The sequence below is a fragment of the Muscardinus avellanarius genome, assembly GCF_963383645.1.
Source record: "Muscardinus avellanarius genome assembly, chromosome: 9".
NCBI lineage: Eukaryota > Metazoa > Chordata > Mammalia > Rodentia > Gliridae > Muscardinus > Muscardinus avellanarius.
In genome coordinates, this window is record NC_137795.1 from 75,470,463 (window position 1) to 75,495,462 (window position 25,000).

The 25,000-nt window shown below is 36.8% G+C and overlaps 1 protein-coding gene across 4 annotated transcripts in view; it reads left to right on the plus strand.

Annotated features, from left to right (window-relative positions):
• FOXP2 (forkhead box P2) overlaps positions 1-25,000 on the plus strand; it is a gene marked incomplete at both ends in the record, with an annotated part of 302,479 nt that overhangs the window by 272,665 nt on the left and 4,814 nt on the right. For all 4 annotated transcript variants that reach the window (XM_080701894.1, XM_080701895.1, XM_080701896.1 and 1 more), the window contains 2 exons: positions 866-935; positions 1,706-1,869. In XM_080701894.1, the coding sequence (XP_080558020.1) occupies positions 866-935; positions 1,706-1,869 (234 nt within the window). The remainder of the gene's footprint in view (positions 1-865; positions 936-1,705; positions 1,870-25,000) is intronic.

The following is a 25,000-nucleotide window of genomic DNA, read 5'->3' on the forward strand; positions in this document are numbered from 1 at the left end:
GGCTATTTTATAATAAATCTAATGTTGCATATGCTAGTATATCTGAAAGAACCTTACAAAGAATTCATAAGAAGACTTTCTAGAATAACAATGATTGCTGTGGTCTCAATACTTTTTATGTCCCCAATTAAAGGTTATTATTTGTACCCACCCAGGTTATTTCCCCAACCATGACAGTTTCCCATACAGTGTAGTTGAGATGGTCAAGACTTGGAGCAAGACTGGCAAACTTAAATCAGAAATATAATAGAACACATTTTGTGCCTAATTAGCTCTGTGTAGCATTTACTTACTCCCCCAAGCCCCTACTGCCTTCTGTGAAGAGATGATTTTAATGTATTTTATCTACTATTGGCCCTGGAGTTTTGATTTCTGTACTCAAGTATGTGCTAATTTCTGCATTCAAGAACTAGTTAATCCATTATGTTGTCATTTAATTAGCTATGGTAATTTGTTATGTTAATTCATGGTGTTCTAGAAATTAACCATTAATTATTTCCTGATTACTTCAAATTGGTAATTGTGTTGCATATTTACATTTTTAAATTTTTATATGAATGTTGCTCTTGGAAATGGAACCTTCACATAGCTAAAAATAGGTTTAGGGATCCTCTGGGTTACGTCCCATCTTGGCCTGGATAACATAAAGTTTCACTTATTCCTGTGTTTGTTGATATGTAGTATGTATGTAGAGAATTTTATATTTGAACTCTTATCATCTCTTTTCTGTGGCCTTAGAAATATCCACCCTGGACTAGTAGTGTGGAGAAAGAACCAGAACTTAGCTTTTTCACTGAAATTATTGATATCCGCATAACTTATGTTTTGATTTACAAATCATCTGTTTGTGTGTATTTTCTTCCAGAAGTCCAACCTTAGTAAAAAATATACCTACAAGTTTAGGCTACGGAGCAGCTCTTAATGCCAGTTTGCAGGTAATATCATTAAATGCACTTTTCTCTTATTGTTCTATTTGAATGTTTTAGCTTTTCCTTTTTTGGCATGCTTTATATTTAGGCAGGGTTGTGATTGTTCTTAATACTTGGTTTATCATCTAAGTAAGTTCTAGTACCTAGTACTGTGAAAAAGCACTGGTTCTAATTCAAACTACTTTTGATGTGAAGAAGCAAGAAGGACACCCTGTGGCAAAATCTGGAACACTCGGTTTTCCTGCAAATGCTAGATTGATAGAAGCTTTTGCAAATGCATGTGGCTATGCATTAATATTTATCCAGGCTGTCATAAATGATTTCACATCATAGTGTTGGGGAACATGGTGCTTGTGGCAAAAACTTTAAAGTTTAATTATAATATATAATTTTTATGCAGAGGAGGCAAATGTCAGGACTTCTTTATTTCGAGTTAAGTTCTGGTCATTTTTAAAAGGCAGGGCGACTGCTTACATTATCCCGGAGTATTTCACAACGTGCGAGGATTCAACGTTTCATTATATGAAAGGTTAAAACACGTGTGAGAAACTTTGCTGCTGGAACTATTGTTTATATGTTCACATCACACTTAATTTTCCTTGTTTTCTCTGCCACAAGTGGCCAATTAGGAATTCGTGTCTTTCCCATCCATTCTATTTAAATGTTCCTTAAAGTATCTGTGTCGCAATTTAAACACATTAGAAGAAGAGAGATGCTTTTAAAATTATTTTAAAGGACATCTTAAAAGTGGTCTCACACCTTCTTCATTTCACCAGGCTGCCTTGGCAGAGAGCAGTTTACCTTTGCTAAGTAACCCTGGACTGATCAATAATGCATCCAGCGGCCTCCTGCAGGCAGTCCATGAAGACCTCAATGGTTCCCTGGACCACATCGACAGCAATGGGAACAGCAGTCCAGGCTGCTCACCTCAGCCACATATGTAAGTGTGGTTAACAGATGCCCTGAAGGGAAGAAAATGTATTCATATGCTTCTGAACTTCAGAATTTTTGTACATACAAGTTTAAGTAGAGTTAAATTGTACTGTGCTCCTAACATGAAAAGGTGTACCAAAATCAGCTTCACAACATAGATTCTGTAATTATTGGCATGGCAGTCCTCCACCAATTCTTCGTGCTACTTAGGTCCTTCAGGGCATTAAGCAGCGTTTAAGATGAAACTGTGTCTTATGGGTCATTATCACAGCTTGGTTTGTGTGATACAAATAGAATGTTCTTGATGGAATAAGTTGTTGTAATTTTTACTACTCTTACAGGTCTCTAAACCGTTTATGAACTGTAGTCAAGACAGTGCCCATTTTTATAAAGCGTAAAATGCAAAGTTTAACTGTTACCCACAGTTTACATAGAAGCTAGAAAAGTGTAACTTTTTGCCTGTCTTATAAATCAGGGTAATTACATATTCAACTTTAATTACTGGTGCGTCTGTATTGGCAAGGTTTATATGTTATATTTTATGCAAGACTACGATTCCTATTAATATTTAGCAGCTAACTATATCATTAATTACTCTAAAATCTTTCCCCTACCATCTTTTTAATGGAGCTGAGAGAGTAAAAGTATTAAAAATTGATGTATTGTGGATTTCAGAAATGTGTATGACACTTTTTAAAATGTCTGATTTTATTTCAGTAGTGTCAAGCATATCAGTTTCTTGTTTACTAAAAAGTATTGACCCTGGTAGAGCTTAGAATTTCAGGGGTAAACATTAGGATCTGAATTATGAAGTGTACATACCATTCATCCATTAGAATGAGTTGTAACTTATGTCCATACGTCCTATAGCTAAATATCATATACTCTTCAAGTTATTGAAGTAAGATCAGTCCTTTCCTTCATTTTTATATTTTCTTCTTTTTCACTAAATATCTGGTCAAAAGGAAATATGAAAATGTGATATTTATATGTGCCCATTTTCATTTGACCTTTCACAAGATATTATTTTTGTTGACTTTTTAAGCACTTTATTTGACATATTGACGCCTTTCGGATCGTCTGCTTAATTGCCTTATGGCACTTTTACTCCATCACTTTTTTGAAAAACACACTGTGAACGTTAATGTGTTTCATCAGGTTCCAAACCATTACTTTTCCAAAATGGAAAAATTTGTCTTTTGGAAGTGTCTTTAGATGTATTAAATAATACAAAAGAAGTAATAAAACTCGAAGTAAAAAGAACATGAATATATGCTCTTGAGAGTAGCAGTACTCTAAAACAAGGAAAGTGAGCAATCAGACACAGTTTTTTATATCTCTGCTTCATCCTATCAGCCATGCCGTGGGTAGCTTGAGGCCTTTTACTTTCAGCTATTCTCCTGAGTATGCAAATGCTCACTCCTATATAAAATGCTAAAACAATAAAACTTTAAAGAGCAAATAAAAGTTACATCCTGTTTTTCTCCCTCTCTGCCTCCAAAAAAAGCCCTATTTTAGCTGGGCACGGTGGCACATACCTATAATCCTAGCACTTGGGAAGCTGAGACAGGAGGATCACTGGTTTGTGGCCAACACATGGCAACTTAGGGAGATCCTGTTTCCAAATTAAAAATAAAAATGGCTGGGGATATAGCTCAATGGTAGAAAGCCCCTGGTTTAATCCTAACTATAATACACACACACACACACACACACACCCTGTTTCTTAGACATGAAGAACATTCATAGTAAACATGTGGGAGTTGTTGGAGCCGCTCCCCTTGCTTAATGCACCAAATAGAGGTTGTCATAAACTGCAGACAGAAGATACCCAAAGAGGTATTTTTAAAATCTGATTGTCCAGTGTTAAGAACATTAAAATAAAAAATTAATGATTTAATAAAATAGCATATTAAGCATTATATTTTAGAATCTGAAATAGTAATTGAGCTAAATTATGGCATTGTTAGGTTAGTAGTATTTTTCATTTGGCGATTGCTATTTCAGATTATTCATTTTATTATTAATTTAATTAAAGTTTAATCATGAAATATCTCAGAGAAAATGGTATGTGTAAAACAAATATATAAAATTATATATTTAAGGCCTGATGTACTGCTACTCTGAGTTTGTAAAATTAAAATGTTCATACTTAATATATCACATATTTTATGCTTATATGAATTAGTGCATTTGAAAAAAACTTATGTTTATCTTCCATAGATTAAAAAAAAGCCTCTCTTGGTTGGTTTGAAACAGATTTCAGGAGAGATAAAAATTAAAGGGAGCCCACATCTTGCCTTTTCCTGAGGAACCTAAATTAAAATAGAATTTTTAATTAACTTGCAAAATATTGAGTCAACATTTCATTCCTTGAATCTATTTCTACTTTTACCATTAACTTTTTGTATAGTAAGTGTCAAATATTGATGGAATATCACTCCAGTATTCTGTATTTTTATCTGTGTAGTTTAAGATGCTTATGCTTAAAGAATCTTAAGCCATTTTGTGAGACTTATGAAGCAAAGAAAAAACATTGATCAAATTCTCTCAATTGGAATTTTTTTTGCATATAATTGAACACAGTTCCTAGTCCTTTGGAAATTAAACAGAAGTGGAAAAAATGTTGTGAAACACTTATATGATGTATTTTTGTGTCCTGAAGTCACAGTACTTATTGTTTTGGAGGGCATTGTTTTACAGTCAAGGCAGTTACTGTGTATGGGCTCTGGTACCAGACTGTTAGCACTTAATAGCTGAGTGGAGATGGACAAGTTGCTTACCATTTCTTTCCTTAGTTCCCTCAGCTGAAAATGAGATAAGCAATAAAACCTACCTCATAAGATTCTTGCAAATCAAACAAGTGCCTGCAACATAACGATCGTTCCATATGTTTCTCATAGTGCTAGGTATCTATACCTAGATACCTCTTGTAACACCTCATTGCTACTATACATGAAACTATAAACCATATGAAAACATTTTTTGCATTTTGTATTTTAATACTTTTTTATGCACTCTATAAATTTGTGGTTAGTTTTCTAGACAATTGGTTTTTCCTTCCTACCTCCTCTAATAAGTCATAAAGTAAGCAGATCAATAAAAATGAAACAGTGTGACAGATATTTTAGGGAGGACATTACTGAGATTCTTTGGGATAAGGCATATTTGAGATAAGAAAATATAGGCAGTAAACAATTTAAACAGAACAATAACAACTCAGAATCAGTAACTCATTATATGTGTCTAGCAAAGAGGAAGAATTGAGGTTAATAGAAATTTAGAATACATAAAGGAAAGTAGAATTTTGAATATACGAACATGGGGCAAGACTAGTCATTGGTATTTAGTCAGTGACTATAATATTAACCTGTGATGTTTTAGACAGTGTAGATCTTGTTGATGTTATAGCTTGAGTTGATAAAAGTAGAGTAATGATCTGAAATTGTACTGAATTTACCATGACTTAATTGAGTTATATGTAGTAGAATATTCTGGAATTGGGGGAGACTGGAAGCAGAGTAATTCTTGCGGAATATAATATCTGGCGTAAGCCGGGCGTGGTGGTGCACACTTGTAATCCCTGCGCTTGGGAGGCTGAGACAGGAGGATTGCACAGGTTCAAAGCCAGCCTCAGCTACTTAGGTTCTCAGCAACTTAGTGAGACCCTGTTTCCAAATAAAATATAAAATAGGTCTGGGAGTATAGCTCGGAGGAAGAAAGCCTCTGGGTTCCACCCTCAGTACCACAAAAACAAAAAACAAACAAAAACACCCCCACAAATATCTGGCATAAGTACAGGACTGGAATAGGAAGCAAATAGTTGACACCAAAAGTGCTACGAAAAGAAATCCAGAACAAGACAACTGCCTGAAGACAATGAGGAAAAATTATAGCCACTCTAAGAACCCACAAAGAAATAGGGGACACAGAGGACAGGCTCAATAGGAAGAATGAGGAGTTCAGAATTTTATGGTGGAACCAAAGGACTTTAGATTTGGAGGGAAAAAACTGAAACTTTTTGTTTGTTTAATCTTTTTATTCAACTCCATAATAGTAAAATTGTACAAAGTAGAATATAGATGTCTATCTGAGGTTTGCTAGGGAAGAGTTTCTAAAGCATTAGAGTAAGTTAATCAAATCTGAGCTGGTGTTCCTTACAAGTTATTTTTGCGGAACAAGAGATGCCAAATTATTACCAGTATTCCACACTCCATATTTTAACATCCTCATTTCATTCCAATTTTTACTTCCACAATGCCTGCAATGAAGGCTTTTGCCAGACGCGTGTATTTATTTGCTCCAAACTGTTAGCCTTTTTCTTCTTTCCTTCTCCTGCTTTTTCTCCACTCTTCCTGTGCATGTGCTGCATTTCCTTATGAGAATGGTTCTATTTCCCAAAAGGCTTTTCCAAGTAGTTTCTTCTGTAGGGATGCACATTCTACCCCAAACTTCCAAAAAACATACTCCTTATAGCATTATTTAAAACACTGTATGTGTTTGGGATTGAGTGTGTGTGTGTGTGTGTGTGTGTGTGTGTGTGTGTGGTTTATTTTTATGCATGAATATGTGCTCATTTAGCAGATACCACAGCTTAGTGACAAGTCTCTTAAGAATAGTGACTCTGTTTTGGACATAGTATAGCAAATGAAACCCCAGACACATTCTACTGTATCATGTAAGCATTCAGTAAAAGTATGATACAGATTTTATGACCAAATTGAAGATGACAGTTAATTAGACATAGTTTGACTTTGCAAAGTAATACCCACAGAAATAAAATTTGTAATTCTAGAACTTTGAGAAGGAAGAAAAAATAAGGTATTTTTTAGGTAGAATAGACAGCTAAATATAATATGTATCTTTATGAGAGATATAAGGAAATTTTCCTAAATATTAATAAAGTATTCTTTTGAAGTTTTATTTTTATTTTTAATTAATATTATTTTATATCTGTTCAAATTCATGTGACTAGAAACTGTCAGGCACCCTCACTGCAGTAATGAGTATTGTCCCAAACCTTGTTAAATTTTATCTTATTGAAAGTGAACTAAAAGGAAAAAATTATTGAAATATTATGATATATATATCAGATATATGTTCAAGAGGGTTTCAGCAAAATGTTTGAAAAGTTAAAACATACTGATGTGGTATTCATAGGATTTTTGTTGTTGTTGTTGTTGTTTTGTTTTGTGGTACTGGGGTTCCTGGAAACCCTTCTACTTTTGGGATCTATTCCCAGACCAATTTTATATTTTTATTTGGAAATAGGGTCTCTTAAGACAGTGTAGCTGGCTTCAAACCTGCATGATCCTCCTGTCTTCCCCTCCCAAGCACCGGGATTACAAGCGTGGGCCAACACGCCTGGCTCTGTATTTATAGTTTTTAAAAACCTGTTGTCTCATTTCAATCAACCATTTGATTCAACCTGAGTTTTTATTATTTTCAATCTCTATTTCCTATTGTTGTCCTAAGAGTTGTAGAACCAGTCATTGTATGAACAAATGTAAAGGACATGTCCTTTAAGAATCCGAGCTGAAGCCGGGCACAGTGGTGCACTCCTCTAATTCCAGAACTTAAAAGCCTGAGACGGGAAGATCACAGGTTTGAAACCAGTCTTAGCAACTTAGTGAAACTCTCAGCAACCTAGCAAGACCGTATTTCAAAATAAAAAATAAAAAAGGCTGAGAGTATAGCTTGGAGTTGTAAAATCCCCAGTTCAATCCTCAGTACTACACACACACGCGCGCGCACACACACACACACACACACACACACACACACACACACACTGAACTGAGCTGGGTGTGTTGTTACACCCAGCTGTAATTATAATTAATGCCTGTACTGCCAGTACTTGGGAGGCTAAGATAGGAGAATTGCGGGTTTGGGGCTGGCCTCAGGAATTTAGCCAGGCTCTCTGCAACATAGTGAGATTTTGTTTCAAAATAAAATAAGACTGGGGAAAATAAAGGAGTTTAGCTCAGAGATAGAAACCTCTGGATTCAATCACCAATACACACACACACACACACACACACAAAGAAAAGTCTGAGCATCATTTTATAATACTCTCTTTTTTCACCTTCATGCCAGTATTTACTTCTTTATTGGCTGGCTTTTTAGAGTTCTATAGAATTTCTGTTTAGTATAATGTTTACCTCTTTAAGAAGTACTTTAAAAGTTAGGATGGGCTGGGCGTGATGGCTGAGACAGGAGGATCAAGGTTCACAGACAGCCTCAGCTAATTAGTGAGGCCCTTTGCAACTCAGTGAGACTCTGTTTCAAAAAATAAAGAATTAAAAAATAAGGCTGGGGGTGTAGCTCAGAGGTAGAATGTCCCTGGGTTCTATCCCCAGTAAACCCCCCCCCCCCACACACACACACAGTTAGAATGGATGTAATATTTAGGTGGGAATAACTTAAACTTATTTTCTTCCTGGAGGTGTTAAGTTGAATGATTGAAAAGAGAAGACATTTGCAGTATACCTGCAAGGTGAGCTAACACTGATAGAACCTGTCACTTCCTTTCTTTTTTCCCAGTCTGGGGCAAAATGAGGACTTCCATGATGTGCCTGCCCACCATGTTTATTTCCACGCCATTGTTTCTATTTTTTTTTTAAATTAAGTAGTTGTTTCTCTTTGCTCTCAATGAGTTGGCTCAGACTTGCTTTTTATTTCTCTTGTAAAATGTCAAATGAGATTCCCATTTTCATAGTTTCAGATTTTCTGTAGAGATCAAAATGAGCGTTCTTCCCAAGCTGGCTCTGTCAGAAGGGCTTTACGCAGGAAGCCTCCCGTTGTGGCACTTTCTCCTTCCTCACATCAGAGCCTCCCACTGTCAGCTCTCACATCCTTCCCTCTGTGTCGTTCCGAAGCCCCTCAGCCGCCAAGTCATTTCAAGTTCTCTATGCTAAGTATTCTATGTTAGTTGCAAGCGATTATTATTTTCTTCTTATTATTAAAACAAATATTCAAAGTCTGGGAGTTGACTTCTATAAAGAATGTTAATATGCTACATTTAAAACCAAAAAATAAGTTTGTTGTTCCTGAAAAGCCAAACTTAGGGATAAGGAAAGAAAAGGCATCACATCAAAGTGTAGTATTATTTTAGCTGTACTGCAATAGATTACTTTTTATCATTTTGATCAGCGTGTTGAAGACATATTTTACATGCCCCAGAACACGTGTGTGCGTGTGTGTGTGTGTGTGTGTGTGTGTGTGTGTGACTAAGGATTGAACCCAAGGGCACTCTACCTCTGAGCTGCATAGCTGGCCCTTTATTTTTTTTATTTTATCTGGGTTTTAGTAAGTTACCATGCACTGTCCTCAAACCTGCAATCCTCCTGTCTCAGCCTCCCCTATGCTGGGATTACAGGAATATGTGACAGGCTCGGTTTGCAGTTTGCCCTCAAACTTTCAATATACCACATGTCCAAGTCATCCTGGCAGCCTCTAATGCTTTTTGAGAAACTCAATTGGGAAACAACTCAATGTTGTGACTCTGTCTAGTCAATAACACTGTACCCCTGAAAACAGCTAAAAATGCCTTCTACACCCCCGGCTTTGGAAAATGGAGTTTAAAACCTAAACTGCAAATTGTCATAAAGCACCATGAAAGTCAAGCATCATATTGCCTTTCATCCTTCTATTCTCATTTGCTGACTTAAAATTCACATTGCTCTTTGTAGGTACATGTAGAATTTACAGATCCTACATCTTTGTTTGGAGATATTTTAAATAAAATTCCTACGGATCTTTTTCTCCCTCTCTCTCATCCTCTCTCTCTCTCTCTCTCTCTCTCTCGCTCTCTCTCGCTCTCTCTCGCTCTCTCTCGCTCTCTCTCGCTCTCTCTCTCGCTCTCTCTCGCTCTCTCTCTCGCTCTCTCTCGCTCTCTCTCGCTCTCTCTTTCACTCTCGCTCTCTCTCTGTGTCTCTGTCTCTCTGCCTCTCACTATCTCTGTACAGAAGCATTTGGCATTGGCATGGCTCTGTGTTTCAGAGGAAAACAGTTGAAAGTCCTGACGACTTGAGCAGGTGGACTGCGCTCTCATTGTTTTCATTCCTGTTAAGCCTGTACTATTTTTGCTGATGTTTTGGATCATTATGTGGCGTTATGAAGTTCTAAACATAAAAGCAGTTTTTTTTTTTTTTTAGTCTCATATACGTTGTCACAGATTTTCTCATTAACACTTTTACCGTCACCTTTAATTTATTTTTTTTTCCTCTAACCTTTCTGGGCCTTTTATAATTTTGTTCTGATTTAATTCCATTTTTATTTAATCTCTAAACTTTTTCATTAACTTTGCTAGTTAGCTTTGAGAGTGCTTTGCAAAGTGACTGAACAGAACTTGCAATGATGCCGGCTCTTTATCATCTCATCTCTTTTGTCAGGTGCCACAAGTGTGGATCAGTAGCTGCTGTTCTTTTTTACATTATCCCAGTCCCCGTATGTGGCACTTACAACTCATTCTAGTTCTTCTTAATAAAAAGATCCTCCCAGAGGTACAGTACCTTCAGCTAAAATGTGTTATATCCCCACCGTGCCAATTGTGAAAATTTGTGGGTTCCTATAGGGTTTTGAAGGATTTTTATAGAACTATACAGATGCTATGTGACATCCATGGTGTGAAATCCCACCATTTAGGCAAAATGTGTCAGACAACTTTCACTGACAGTATTGTAGCTTACTGCTTCTGTTTTATATCCAAAGAAGATAATTTGTTAGAAGATACATCTTCATTTACACTGACAGTAGTTGAGCCTTAATTTTTTTTTTCTCAAAGGGTCAAAGACTCATTAACTGAATTGTTAAAGATCGAATATTGCATCAATTTTTTTCTACTTCTAGAGCAGGGACAACAAAATGAAGAGTTGTACACACCTACATGCAACTTTAACTTCAGGTGTTGACCTAAGGACTTGGGAGTGGACATGCATTTGACTCCTTTGGCAGAATTTAAAATGTACCGTTCATCCTAAATTTAGACACCAGTAAACAGCTTTTTTTTTTTTTAACTTTTATTGGCGCATTATAGTCTCACATCATGATGTGGTTCATAATGATAGTGACATACGTGCACACAGCACTTGGTGGGCTTTCCGTAAATAGTTTAAAGCACAAGTTTACTGTGATTTATATGCAGCTTCTATAATTGGGATAGAATTAAATAACTTATAGAAGCACTTATAATTTACATACATAACAGATGATCAAGTAGTTCGACATCACCAGTAAAAACTAACATTCTTTAGTTTCCTCTTCATTTTGAAGGCTAAAAATGGAGTGAGAGCCGGGCATGGTGGCGCATGTTTGTAATCCCAGCATTCGGGAGGCTGAGACTGGAGGATCGCAGTTTGAGGACAGTCTCAGCTACTTAGTGAGGCCCTCTGCAAGTTAGTGAGATCCTGTTTCAAAATAAAGAATAAAAATAGGGCAGGGAGTGTAGCTTGGCAGTAGAATGCCCCTGGGTTCTATCCCCAGACCCGCAAAAATATAAAAAATTAAAAAATTAAAAAAAAAATGGAGTGAGATCACCAAGATACTTGAAAGGCAGGAGAATGAGTCATGTTGTGCTAATATTAATAAAATTATACCTACAACGTTAAATTTAAGGCCCCTTTGATTAATTAGCAAATCAGGGGAAGTAATGTTCTAGATTTAGAATAAAAGGTCCATATTAGCTTTCCTGCCTTCTCATGTTTAGAACTGAGTATCACAGTATCTACTTTAGTAGAAAATGAGTTGAGTTTGTGCTGTGGTCTGAGCAAAGGGTCAGTTCACGCACCTCAGCCAGGCTCAGAGACTTGATAGACCGAGTGACATGAACTGTCTTTAAAGTTTCGGTAAAGTTACCCTAGGAGACAACTTCATCAGGAGCCAGCTGTGGATGGGCAGCCTCTCACTGGGCAGATTGGTAATAGGAAATAGTCCAGGAAAATGGATAAGCCATGCCCAAGAGGAATAGACACAGCTAAAGAGTCCAACCATGAGTTGAAGATCTTCAAGGAGCCAGAACCAGGTTGTCAACTAGAATTTAAGAGACACTGGAGAAACCCACCACATCACCCTTCACAGTCTTGGAATAAGATAAGAACACAGTCTTTGGCTAGGGTGTTCAAAGGAGAGTTTCACCAGCAGCAAAGGTGTCTCCCTGGCCAAGTGTCCAGGTGTGATTCAGGCTTTTCTTTATTTTGTGAGCAGTTAGAAATGTGTAAGGTTCTTAGGTCCACTACTGAACGCTTATTGAAGTTACCATTGGTAAGGTACAAAGTGGAACGGTAGCAATTTTTTATTAAAAGGCAACTAATTTGAGTTTGGGTTCAAGAGTGACATACTTGTACTCATCAATAATCTAAGTAATTACATCTATGTTTTCATTCCAGTATAGCTATTTTTGTCATATCTATCCCTTTTATAAATTTAAATAATGTGGTAAATCTTAAAGAATTTTGCTATGTTTTCATATTTTTCCAATTGGCAATATACAGCAAAACTATCTAAAATCATTTGGCCGGAAGCTCCTAAATCAGGAGAAATTCAGTTTCTTTCAATAGTGTTGGTTTGTATTAATTTGAATAAATTTAAATATAATATTGAAAGTAAGGGCAGGGAATCCTAGAGATATTTTGATAAAGGCCTGTATGCATGCAATTTATGAAATTACATTGTCTAACCTTACCCACCTTTTTGTTATTTCTTAGAACTTCTGTTGACTTTAAATGAAATTTTGGAACTTCCCTTCAAAGTCAGACCCATTGAGATATAAGATAGAATTATAAAGTACATCATTTAGAATGGAAGTCTGTGCCAGACGTGGTGCTATGTATGTGCCTGTAAACCCAACTACTCAGAAAGCTGAAGCAGCTGGGTGTGGTGGCGCATGCATGTAATCCCAGTACGGGGGAGGCTGAGGCAGGAGGATCAGATAGGCCAGCCTCAGCTACTTAGTGAGGCTCTCAGCAACTTATTGAGACCCTGTTTCCAAATCAAATGTGATTCTCCTGTCTCAGCCTCTCATGTGCACCATCACGCCCGGCTCAGTTCTCATTTTTAAAAGCACTAACAAAATGCCGGGCGTAGTGGCGCACGCTTGTAATTCCCACGCTTGGGAGGAGGAGACAGGAGGATCGTGCAGGTTCGAAGCCAGCCTTGCTGTCTTAAGAGACCCTGTTTCTAAATAAAAATATTAAAAAAAATAGGTCGGGGTGGTGAATTGGCTCGAACTCCCCCCCCCCATGCCATTTGCATGGGGCTGTAACTATCTTCTGTGTTTCTATCTTTTTAATAAACTTCTTTAAATCTTCAAAAAATAAATAAATAAATAAAAATATAAGTAAAAGCACTAACAAAGCCTGGCGTGGTGGTGCATGCTTATAAACACAGCATTCCAGCATTCGGTAGGTCTGGGAGGCTGAGACCAGAGGATCATGGTTCAGAGGATCGTGGTTCTCCGACAGCCTCAGCTACTTAATGCGGCCCTTCATAACTTAGTGAGACCCTGTTTCAAAATAAAAAAAATAATAATAATAAACAGGGCAGGGTGTGTAGCTCGGAGGTCGAATGCCCCTGGGTTTCATCCCCAGACCCACAAAAAAAAAGTGTGTTTTTTTAACTTAACCCTTTATTACACTTACATTATTAGCTTATTTCTGTGATGTTAAGCTAAAATATTTTCTAAACAGGAAAACGAAAATATTACTCCAAAAGTTATATAGGTTTAAGAGACAGTAAGCCTTAAACTTATTTTAGTTTGACTTACACAACTGGAGATAACTAAGTTGCAATTTTTATGAATCTATCATCAGATTCTAAATATAATTCAATCATTTCCCTTTATATACACTTGAAGGAAATGAATAAAATTGAATATCTGCAATCTACATTTTCATATGCTTTCTAAATGAGCATCATCTTTTCTTTTTTAACCAGCTTTCTTGGCTAGTAAAACTTTATTTTTGAAAAAAGATCAAAAGATAAAAAAAAATTTTTTTTGGAGTACTGGTATGAAACCCAGGGGCATTCTACCTCCAAGTGACATCCCCAGTCCTATTTTTCTTTCTTTCTTTTGAAACAGGGTCTCACTTTTGAAACAAGTTGCAGAAGGCCTCACAAAGTAGCTGAGGCTGGCTTTGACAGGAGGTGATTCTCCTGTCTCAGCCTCCCAAATGCTGGGTTTAAGAGAGTGTGCCACCATGCCTGGCTAAAAATTCTTTTCTCCCTTATGATTACATTTCAAAGATATGTCACTAGATATTAACTTTTCAAGAGAAACAAACAAAATGGCAGTTAGGCTACATAAAACTAAATCTATCTTAAAGAATTTTTGTATTTTGGAATTCATTTTACATCTTCAAATCTATTTATATAGTAAGCATGAGGGCTTTGCCATGGACAAAATGGAACTGGTTGAAGGAAAATATATTTATAAACATGAAATTGACAAAGTGCTGATTTTATATACTTTGATTATTTATTTTTATTTTGGGGGTTCTAGGGATGGATGTTCTTCCTCTGAGCTACATTCTCAGCCCTATTTTATTTTTTATTTTGAAACAGGATCTCACTTAGTTGCTGAGGGCCTCATAAACTGCCAAGGCTGGCTGTGAACCTGCGATCTTCCCGTCTCAGCCTCCCAAGTACTGGGATTACAAGCGTGTACCACAAAGTCTGGCTACTTTGATTCTATTAAATGCTGACACACAAATAATTATCATTCATTAAACAGCCTTGTGCCAAGTGCTAAGTAAAAATGATAGTCAAGAGAAACTCTCTTCTTGTTCTGGAATTTTCTTTAAACTAGGTAGTTTTTGATGCTTCTTTGTGAAATAATACCTATGAAAATCAATGGAGAGCATGTGCCCATAGCAATACTCAATGTATTTTGATATTTTTAAATATTTATTAATCAATAGGACATAATAGTAAAGAAAAGACCATGGAGAATTTATGAACATTTTCTTTTGAGTTCATCAGTATATTCCATGTGAGTTAATTGTTTGAAACTAAATTTAGAAGATGTAAGGATCAAGCCATTTTAAAATTAGTAATTTAAAATCAAGTTAACAAAAGCCGGGCATGGTGGCGCACTCTTGTTAACCCAGTACTTGGGAGGCTGACACAGGAAGATCGCACAGGCTGGAAGCCAGCCTCAGCTACTTAGTGAGGCTCTCAGCAACTAAGTGTGAACCTGTTTCCAAATAAAATGCAAAATAGTCTGGGAGTATAGCCCGGAGGTAGAAAGCCTTTGGGTTCCATCCCCAGTAACACACACACACACACACACACACACACACACACACTTAAATCAAGTGAACAATCAGGGCACACTGGCACACACCTATCATCACAATATTTGGGAGACTAAGATGTAAGGTTCAGGTTGCAGGAGGCTAGCCTCAGCAACTCAGCAAGACCCTGTTTTAAAATAAAAAACAAAAGAACTGAGGGTGTAACTTGGAGGTAGAGTGTCCCTGGATTTAATCCCAGGTACAAAAAAAAAAAATTAACAAGTGCGTACAGTAAATTGAGTGGGAAATAAGATTCACCATTTAGAGCTCATGTGTATTTCAGTACATTCAGTGTGCTTCTTGAAGTACCGTGAGTAGAAGTTCTTCATACTGGATAAAGATCACTAGTCAGATAACATCAGATCAGCTTTCAGAGTACAATTCTAAAACCTCAGAGTTGTGAGCTGACGTGGTGGCGCACCCTTGTAATCCCAGCATTTGGGAGGCTAAGACAGGAGGATCGTGGTTCAGGGACAGCCGCAGCTACTTAATGAGGCTCCTTGCAACTCAGTGAGACCTATTTCAAAATAAAGAATAAAAAGTAGGGCTGGGAGTGTAGCTCGGAGGTAGAATGCCCCTAGGTTCCATCCCCCGTACCACAAAAACAAAAACAAAACAAAAGACCTCAGAGTTGTGATGCTCTTTCTGAGGGAACTGTTTTGAGTATTATGTAAGGAGTAACTTTTATTTTTATGGCAGTGATCCACAGTTACTCATAGAAGTATGTTACATCTTTCAGGTGTGCTAGGATAGGTAGAACTTGGATTTTAGAAGATGTATCATATTTATTTATAAAAGATGTTTATTGTCTTTTTCATAGGTACATTATGCTATATGTTCTGAAAATGTTTGCAAACAGAGTTATATGAAGAAAGATTATAAGGAAATCATCTATAAAGAGTAAACTACATGAAAAACAATTTTAATCCAGTTGAACATTTCATCTTGACTTCTATTTGATAAAATTGACTTTACATTGCCTCAAATCATCCATATTGTAGATATGAGCCACAAATTTTAAATCTTCACAGCATTTGCTGACAAAAATTTGTATCATTATTATTCTTTTTCAGCAGTGCTAGGGATTAAACCTAGGGATTTGCACATGCTAGGCAAGCACTCTACCACTGAGCTACACCCTGAGTACTAGCTTCATGTTGCTAATAGCTGTCACATTTCTAAAAAGGCCTGGTCAGCTTTATGTTGTGCTACTGTGTTTCTCACAGGGGATGACAGTCCATGAATATTTTATTTATTTTTTTACAGTGCTGGGGAATGAACTTAGGGTCTTGTACAAATATATGTTTTTTAATCTTTATGGTTGATAATATCTAATTAAGAAAAAATGAGAACACACCATTATGATTCTACCACCTAACATCTATTGACTTAAATGTATTTTATACATCTCAGTTTAAAAAAACTTTATTCATAGTATTTTCTTATTCTAAAGAACTCCAGGAACAGTTTATATGACCTCTTTCTTAATCTTGAATAAGGAGAAAGTGAACACAATTTACATTCCTCTAGGGGATATTCTTTGTGACCACAATCTAAAAAGATAAACTTTTCCCTTGTAATTCTATTCTTTGCTTGAGGGTGCAGGCAAACATTAACATTTCTCCTGCCTTTCATTGGTGCCTCAGGTCCTTATAAATTTCACAACAAAAGAAGCAACCCATTTCTTTAGGTAAAATGTCAGTATATTAATGTAGCTAGTCCTCTGTGATTTGGGCATATACCATTACTGAAGGCGGCAATAAAACTGAGAGATTAACTAGAATAGCAAAATCAACATTCATTTGTTGACTAGGCATATACTGAGCACCTACTGTGTGCAGCGCACTCTGTTGAACCCCGGTGGATGATCTGTAGCTACACTAACTGAGGACGAAGCACAGGATAATGTAGAGACTGAAAGCAGAGGGCTGAAGGGAATTGCAAACAAACTGCAAAGTCAAAAATGTAAGTGTGTACGCACACACTGGGTATCAAAACAACCTCATAAGCCGGGTGTGGTTTCGCACACTTGTAATCCCCGCTCTTGGGAGGCGGAGACAGGAGGATCACGCAGGTTCCAAGCCAGCCTCACTGGCTAAGAGACACTGTTTTCCAAATAAAATATAAAATAGGTCTGGGAGTGTAGCCTGGAGGTAGAAAGGTTCCATCCCCAATACCAACAACAACAACAACAAAAACCTTCATGGAGGATGTAGCTTTTGGTGAAATTTACTACAAAATAGATTTTTAGAGTGAGCTCTATGAATTTACTGAAATTTGACTGTTTGCAATGATAGCAATCAAGCATTTCAACCTAGGATTGGACAGAGATGAAAAAAGAAGGTGGGTACAGAGGCCACGAACCCAGGTGGCAAATGCCAGGGTCTCCTTGAGACAGAGGTAATAAAAGGCTTCAGTGTTTTTACATGGGCCTTCTCCCTGGAGAGCAAATCCTGTGGCAAAGACAAGAGAGTTTGGAAACTACATTTTTCGAGTTGCTTAATCTTCAAACTAATGATATAAAGGAACATTAAAAACTCACCGCTTGCCGGGCGTGGTGGCACACGCTTGTAATCCCCGCGCTTGGGAGGCAGAGACAGGAGGATCGTGCAGGTTCGAAGCCAGCCGCGCGCGCTGGCTTAGGAGACCCTGTTTCCAAATAAAAATGCAAAAATAGGTCTGGGAGTGTAGCCCGGAGGTAGAAGGGCTTCCAGGAACCCCAGTACCACCAAAAAAAAAAAAAAAAAAAAAAAAAACTCACCACTTATTTAGGGATGACTAGTGAGATTCTCAAGGGCGTATGTTACCTATTTTAAAAAGGTTTACAATTTCTACGAAGTCCTGGTGTGCTGTGGCACAGCAGGGTGACTGTAGAGAATGATAATGTACTGTATATTTCAGAAAGCTAAAAGAAAGGATAGTTAATGTTTCACTGTGAGGAAATGATAAATGTTTGAGCAGACAAATAGGCTTAACCAGATTTATTATTTTTATTTTATTTTTATTTTTTGGTGGTACTGGAGGTGGAACCCAGAGGCTTTCTACCTCTGGGTTATACTCCCAGACCCATTTTATATTTTATTTGGAAACAGGGTCTCACTAAGTTACTGAGAGCCTCACTAAGTAGCTGAGGTTGGCTTCGAACCTGCGCGATCCTCCTGTCTCATCCTCCCAAGAGCAGGGATTACAAGTGTGCGCCACCACGCCCGGCTTAACCAGATTTAAATATTACAAAATATATATATATGGTAGAAATATCACATGGTGACCTATAAATATGAGTATTTTTTTGTTTGTTTGTGTGGTACTGGGGGTGGAACCCAGGGGCTTTTCTACTTCTGGGCTATACTCCCAGACCTAGTTTTATATTTTATTTGGAAACTAAATTGCTGAGAGCCCCACTAAGTTGCTGAGAGCCTCACTAAGTAGCTGAGGCTGGCTTCGAACCTGTGCGATTCTCCTATTTCGGCCTCCCAAGTACTGGGATTACAAGCATGCGCCACCACGCCCGTCTAAATATGTGTAATTTTTATGTCTTTATGTATACGTTAAAATTTACTTATAGTAGGTGCACAGTAAATAACTGAATGTCTGGGGTAGGTGTAGTGTTTCATGCCTGTGATTTCAGTGCTTGAGAGGCTGAGACAGGAAGATCACAGGTTCTGGACAGCCTCAACAACTTAGTGAGGCACTCAGCAACTTAGTAAGCCTCTGTTTTCAAATAAAAAATAAAAAGGGCTGAGAGAGTGGCTCAGAGGTATAATGCCCCAGGGTTTAATCTCCAGTACCAAAAAATAAAATAATATCATGATTGGGGAAATCATTTAATCCAGAATAATCCTTAGATCCTTATTTTAAAGTATGTTAGAAATAAGCCTACTTAATATTTATTCAAGATCTCATAAACGAAGCAATAAATATCAGTAACTACATGAGGTATTTTTTGTTTGTTTGTTTGTTTCTACAATGTTTAAAGAGTCGAAGCCAGCCTCACTGGCTCTAGAGACCCTGTTTCCAAATAAAAAATATAAAAATAGGTCTGGGAGTGTAGCCCGGAGGTAGAATGGTTCCATCCCCAGTATGACCACCAAAAAAAAAAAAAAAAAAAAAGAAAGAAAGAAAGAAAGAAAAAAAAAGAGTCCTCAGACTGTCATTCATGTTATCATCTGAAACAAGTAATTGTATTAATTGAAGTAGCTTCTACTTTATTCATAAGAGCTCTATTAAGGACAGAAGTTTGATGAGTTAGATACCTCAGTCCTAAAATTGAAGGAATCAGTGCAAGAATTTCAAATTGGTGGGGAAAAAATTGTCCTAATAATGTATAAACTGTCCAGGAAGAGAAATTCAGATCCACAAAGAGTTTTACAGCCAGGATGGCTAATAAGTTAATTTTATGTCTACTTGAAGTTGCTATTACTTCACTGTCCTTGGTGAATCCCAGTGGGAATACACAAATATTGTAATGTAGTTATAGTGTTGAAATTCTTCTTAGAGGCAGATAATCTCTCCGAGCACTTTCTCCTTGTGTACCACTTATTTTTTTCTTCTACTACTTGTAACTGGAAAAATTGTAGCTTTTTGAATACCTATTTCTCCAGTTCTAGACTTAAAAGTTCTTTGATAGATACTAAAAGACCCAAGTTGCAGAGAGAAGATACTCAATAATTTTTTGTTTAAATTAATGATTGGCACTATAATGATAATGTTATTGGCTTTTCCTGTTAACATAGGATTGATGTTGTTTACATCATTATGGATTCAGGGAGCCTGAATCAACCCACAGAAAAAGGAATTTCTGGCAGGAAAAAAAAATCTGTTTTCTAATAGGCATATAAGTATATTGCTCTGTCTCTTAACTTTTCCACATTTTACTCAATCTGACTTTACTCAGGGTTTCTTTGACTAAACATGTAGTATCAGAACTTCATAAGCCTCAACAAGTACAACGCTAATGATTTAATGACAAGGTTGTGACGAGGCCTGTGATGGAGGACTGCGGATTATAAACGCAGGCCCTCGGTTTACAGAGCAGCTTGACGATGGCCCTCCTGCTTTGAAACTTACTCTCCCTTTGATCTAAAAATGATCTGAGAAATGACCCAGGCTTTGGGATCAGCGTTTTAGGGATCAGGAAAGTGGTGGACAATAATTCTTTGGTACAATTACAGCAATATGTTGTGTTTATTTCATTCCTTTTATTTTATGACCTTTGATTGTTTGAAAGAAATGCAGCTAGTCGATACTCCATAGCACTGAAGTCTGGCTTCTTATAGGTGGGGCACATGTTTCTGAAACAACTATAAACCTCTCACTTAGGAGAAAGGGTCTAAATTTTTGCTTTGTGTTTGTGAGGTGCGAGGGATTGCACCCAAAGTCATTTTACCTCTGAACTATACCCTAGACCTTTTTATTTTTATTTATTTATTTGTTTGTTTATTTATTTTACGGTAGTAGGGATAGAACCCAGGGGCATTCTACCTTCAAGATACACCCCCAGCCCTATTTTTTAGTCTTTTATTTTTGAAACAGGGTGTCACTCAGTTGCTAAGGGCCTTGCTAAGTAGCTGAGGCTGTCTGCGAACCATGATCCTCTGGTTTGCACCTCCCGAATGCTGGGATTATAAGCATGCACCACCACGCCCTGTGGTGCATGCTTATAATCTTTTAATTCTTTTTTTTTTATTCTTTTAATTATTTTTTTTTCTTTTTTTAATTCTTTTTTTCTTTTAATAATTTTTTTAAATTCTTTTAATTCTTTTTTAAAAAGCATTCTTTTTAATGCTTTTAATTCTTTTTTTTTTTTAAACAAGTCTGACCAGATTGCTGAGGCTGTTTTGAATTTGCAATCCTCTTCAACCTTCCAAGTACTGGAATTACAGGCCTGTGCCGCTGCACCTGGTTTATTTCTAGAGCAAATTAAGTTTTTAAAATATTTGTATCATATCTTCTTCCAAAAGAGATAGAAGGTTATAATTATATCTTGACCATATCTAATATTTATTGATCTCTAATGACCCAAACACTATTTCAAGTGTTTTATATATGTATGCAATCATTTATTTAACCCTTATAACAATTGTGAAAGAAGGCTAGATGCCCCCCCCCCCTTTTTGGTCTCTGCTGTATGCATAAAAGAGATGGGGACAGAGAAGTAAATGTCTTCTCTAAAAGCATAGAGCTACCAGGAAAAGAGCCCAGATTCAAGCTCAAGTATTTTATCCTAAGCCCCACTATATTTAGATATTGTATTCTTAAACACAGAACCACAGTCACATGACTGATGATTATAAATGAGAGGTCTGAACACTCAGTATTACTTTATGCAACACTTACAGGTTAATCAGAACACTAAACACCTAAAAGGTATTGTGCTAAATTATACCCTTGTGAATGAAACACCTTTAGGCAGTTCTACCTGAGAAGAGGAGCTGTGGGAGAATTGGTGAGCATGCAAGAAAAACGGTCTCTTTAAGGGGATTCTTTTATTTGAATTGCCCAGGATGTTTCTGTGATGGAGAGAAACGTTTTTTTCCTAGAAGAAAACCTAATTACCTTATATTGATATAATGCCTCATACCTGGAAAAATTTGGAAAAATGGACTCTCCAGAAATACAGAGGTTTTTTTCTTCTTCCCATCAGGAATGAATTGCATAGCCTTCAAATCCTCTAATGGGGTGGGTGGGCAAGAAAAGAAAGATGTTGCTAATAGACAACAGAAGAAACTAATTCTGTGTTCCCTCTGCAACCCACAAAAGGCAGTTTTTACTGTATTTTGTTCCTTCTAAATTGGCATACAACATACAAGTGAAAACGCATAGCACATTGAGTTCTCCCAGGAAGAAAACTGATAGGAAATGATGATACACAAGTAATATGAGATAATCATAACAAAAATTTTATTTTCATGGAAAAGGATTCTTCCAGTTGATGAGTTCAGATACTGTAACTTCCAAGTAATTTTATTCCCTGGGTGCTCAAACATCTCTTGTGACTTCTTCTTTCTTGGATATTTCATTGGCAGCATTCAGGTTTTTGTTTTTTTAACAGTTGAGCATTAATGATTGTTGACTTCTGTTTGGATTATTTTGGTACATTAGTCGTCTAATAATATAGCCATAAAGAAAAAGTTTACTTACCTTTTCACATCTCTGATTCTTCATTAATTCTGAATGGAAAGTATCCCAAGAAGACTTAATTCCAAACAGAACTTTTCTATTTTAGAATGAGTGCAAAAAAAAAAAAAAAACTCTTAATGGCTTGATAGTGTATAATGTACACCCAACATGTACTGATGAGGTGCTGCTCTGTGTCTCCTAATCTGTAAAGTCCATATCTAGTCAGCAGGGCAAAATACAAGTACACCTAAGAACATTCAGGTATTAATGTGATCAAAGCAATCTGGGATAGTGAGAAGAACAAGGTTCCGGGAAACATTCTGGAGGCCAGACATGTGCTAGGTCCAGCTGTGCCTGGATTCAAACACTGGGAAAGCCACTTGTTTTCTGATATGTAAAATAGAACTATTAACTAAGAATATCTTTATCTTTGATATGGTTTGGGGATTTAAAGATTCTACAATTTTCAACATCAAGATGATTAATAAAACAAGATCAGAACAAGGGGCAGGTCAAATAAAGTCTCTAGCGAGTTGGTGTATATGAATTTGTCCTTGTATAGTAGATAGGGTGGGAATACATGGGATAACAGTATAGAAGGGAGTTCCAGGTCCTGGAACATGGGGAGTTGAAAGGGGAAGCACAGCATCAAAAATGGCTTGCAGTAGGAATTGAGTATAAAGTTCTGAGGATGGTCATTTGACTCTGGAATGGAAGTTACCATGATTATTATATTACTATTAATAGCATTATTTTGTATGCAGTACTAGAGACTGAACCTGTGGACATTCTACCTCCAAGCTACACTATTTTGTTTATTTATTTATTTATTTATTTATTTTATCTATTTATTTTTGGTGGTGGTACTGGGGATGGAACCCAGGGGCCTTCTACCTCCAGGCTACAGTCCCATTCCTACCTTTTATATTTTTCATTTGGAAACAGGGTCTCTTAAGCCAGCAGAGGCTGGCTTCGAACCTGCACGATTCTCCTGTCTCAGCCTCCCAAGTGCAGGGATTACAAATGTACACCACCACGCCCGGCTTATTTTTTAAATTTTGAAACAGGGTATTCCTAGGTTTCTGAGAGTCTCACCTCTAATTTGTGAGTTTTCTTCTGGGCCTCTCAAGCAGTGGGATTATAACAGTGTGCCACTATACCGGGTTGGAATTTACTATTAAGAAATACTCTTGGTGGCGCGCAATTGTAATCCCAGTATTTGGGAGGATGGGACAGGAGGATCACAAGTTCAATGCTAGCCTCAGAAATTTAGCAAGGCCTTTATCAACATAGTGAGACCCTATTTTAAAATAAAGAATAAAGCAGGTCTGAGTATGTAGCATGGAGGTAGAACTCCCCTGAGTCCAAACCCCAGTACCACAAACGAAAAAGAAAGACAGGAGAGAGGGAGGGAGGGGGAGAGAGAGGAGAGAGAGAGAAGGAAGAAAAGAAACAGAAAGAGAGAAAGAAAGAAAGAAAGAAGGAGAGGAAGGAAGGAAGGAAAAGAAAGGTAGAAAGAAAAGGCTATCGTGCATAGATAAGTCAAAGCCAGGCAATAGATTATTGAGAATGGCTGCAAGGTTTTGTCTTAATTTTGTTTCAACCCCACATTTAAGTTCAAACATATTTTTTTTTACCAGACAGGGACATAATGATGTAAATTCCTTGCATTTAAACATTTTTGAGAATGCAGTGTAGGTACCCTCTGTGAAAATTTGCTGTGTTTTAGCCATATATCCTACCTATTATTTCTCTTTACTGAGAACTTGAAACATTTCCACAAGGTTCTTTATCCAAATAAAATCCAGAAAGGTAAAATGAAATAAACTAGCTACACATGATTTTATAGTGCTCCATCTGAGCAGACAGTGGAAATAGAGTAGCGTACTCCTCGCAGAGCCCCGAGAAGAGTCAGACATACTCCTGCTGCACAAGAGGTCACATTTTTAGCTAAAATTAAAGTATGCCCAAAATAATGTTGATTCCCTCAGGGCAATCCACTAGAACAACGCCTAATATCTGTGTATATATCTTGACAGTTATTCAGTATCTGTTTAGGAATATTCAGGTGTTTAAGCTTGAAAGTTTTGAATATTCACAGGTCATTCATGAGCCCTAATTAGAAAAAGGTTCTATTATATTAACCTTAGGAGTTTATTCTAATTATTTCCAGTATGCAGAGTTTAGCATTCACTAAAGTATTCTGAATCCCAGACTGAACTGGGAAAATCTAAAATTATAAATTCAACTTATAACTATTATTAAATCAAAATGTCATTTTTTATAAAAGTCATTAAATGAATATGAACTTTCACAAGTAATCTCATTAGAACATTTCATTTGTATATTTTAGAGGGTACTTTGGGAATATTAACATTGGGTTTAATAAATGCTTAAATTTCTAGGCATGTCTACATGATACTGTAGTAACTAGTTGGCCTATCAGTCATTTTATTTCAACTTTTGGCTAGTTCAATGAAACATTTAGTCAAAGTAGTGGTCGAGTTCATTGGTTGATTTTTTTTTTTTGGTCACAGTAGTTGCATTTGCTTCTAAAATGTCCTTTCAAGTCAGCTTTTGTGGTTCCAGGCTTGGACTTTTCTGAAGTCACGCAAGGGTGCATGCCATAGGCACACTCGAAGACATAGATAGATCTTTCCCTTTTTTCCCAGGAGTACAAATTCTTCTAATTGCACATTTATAATTTTTAAATCAACTATGGTATCTTGT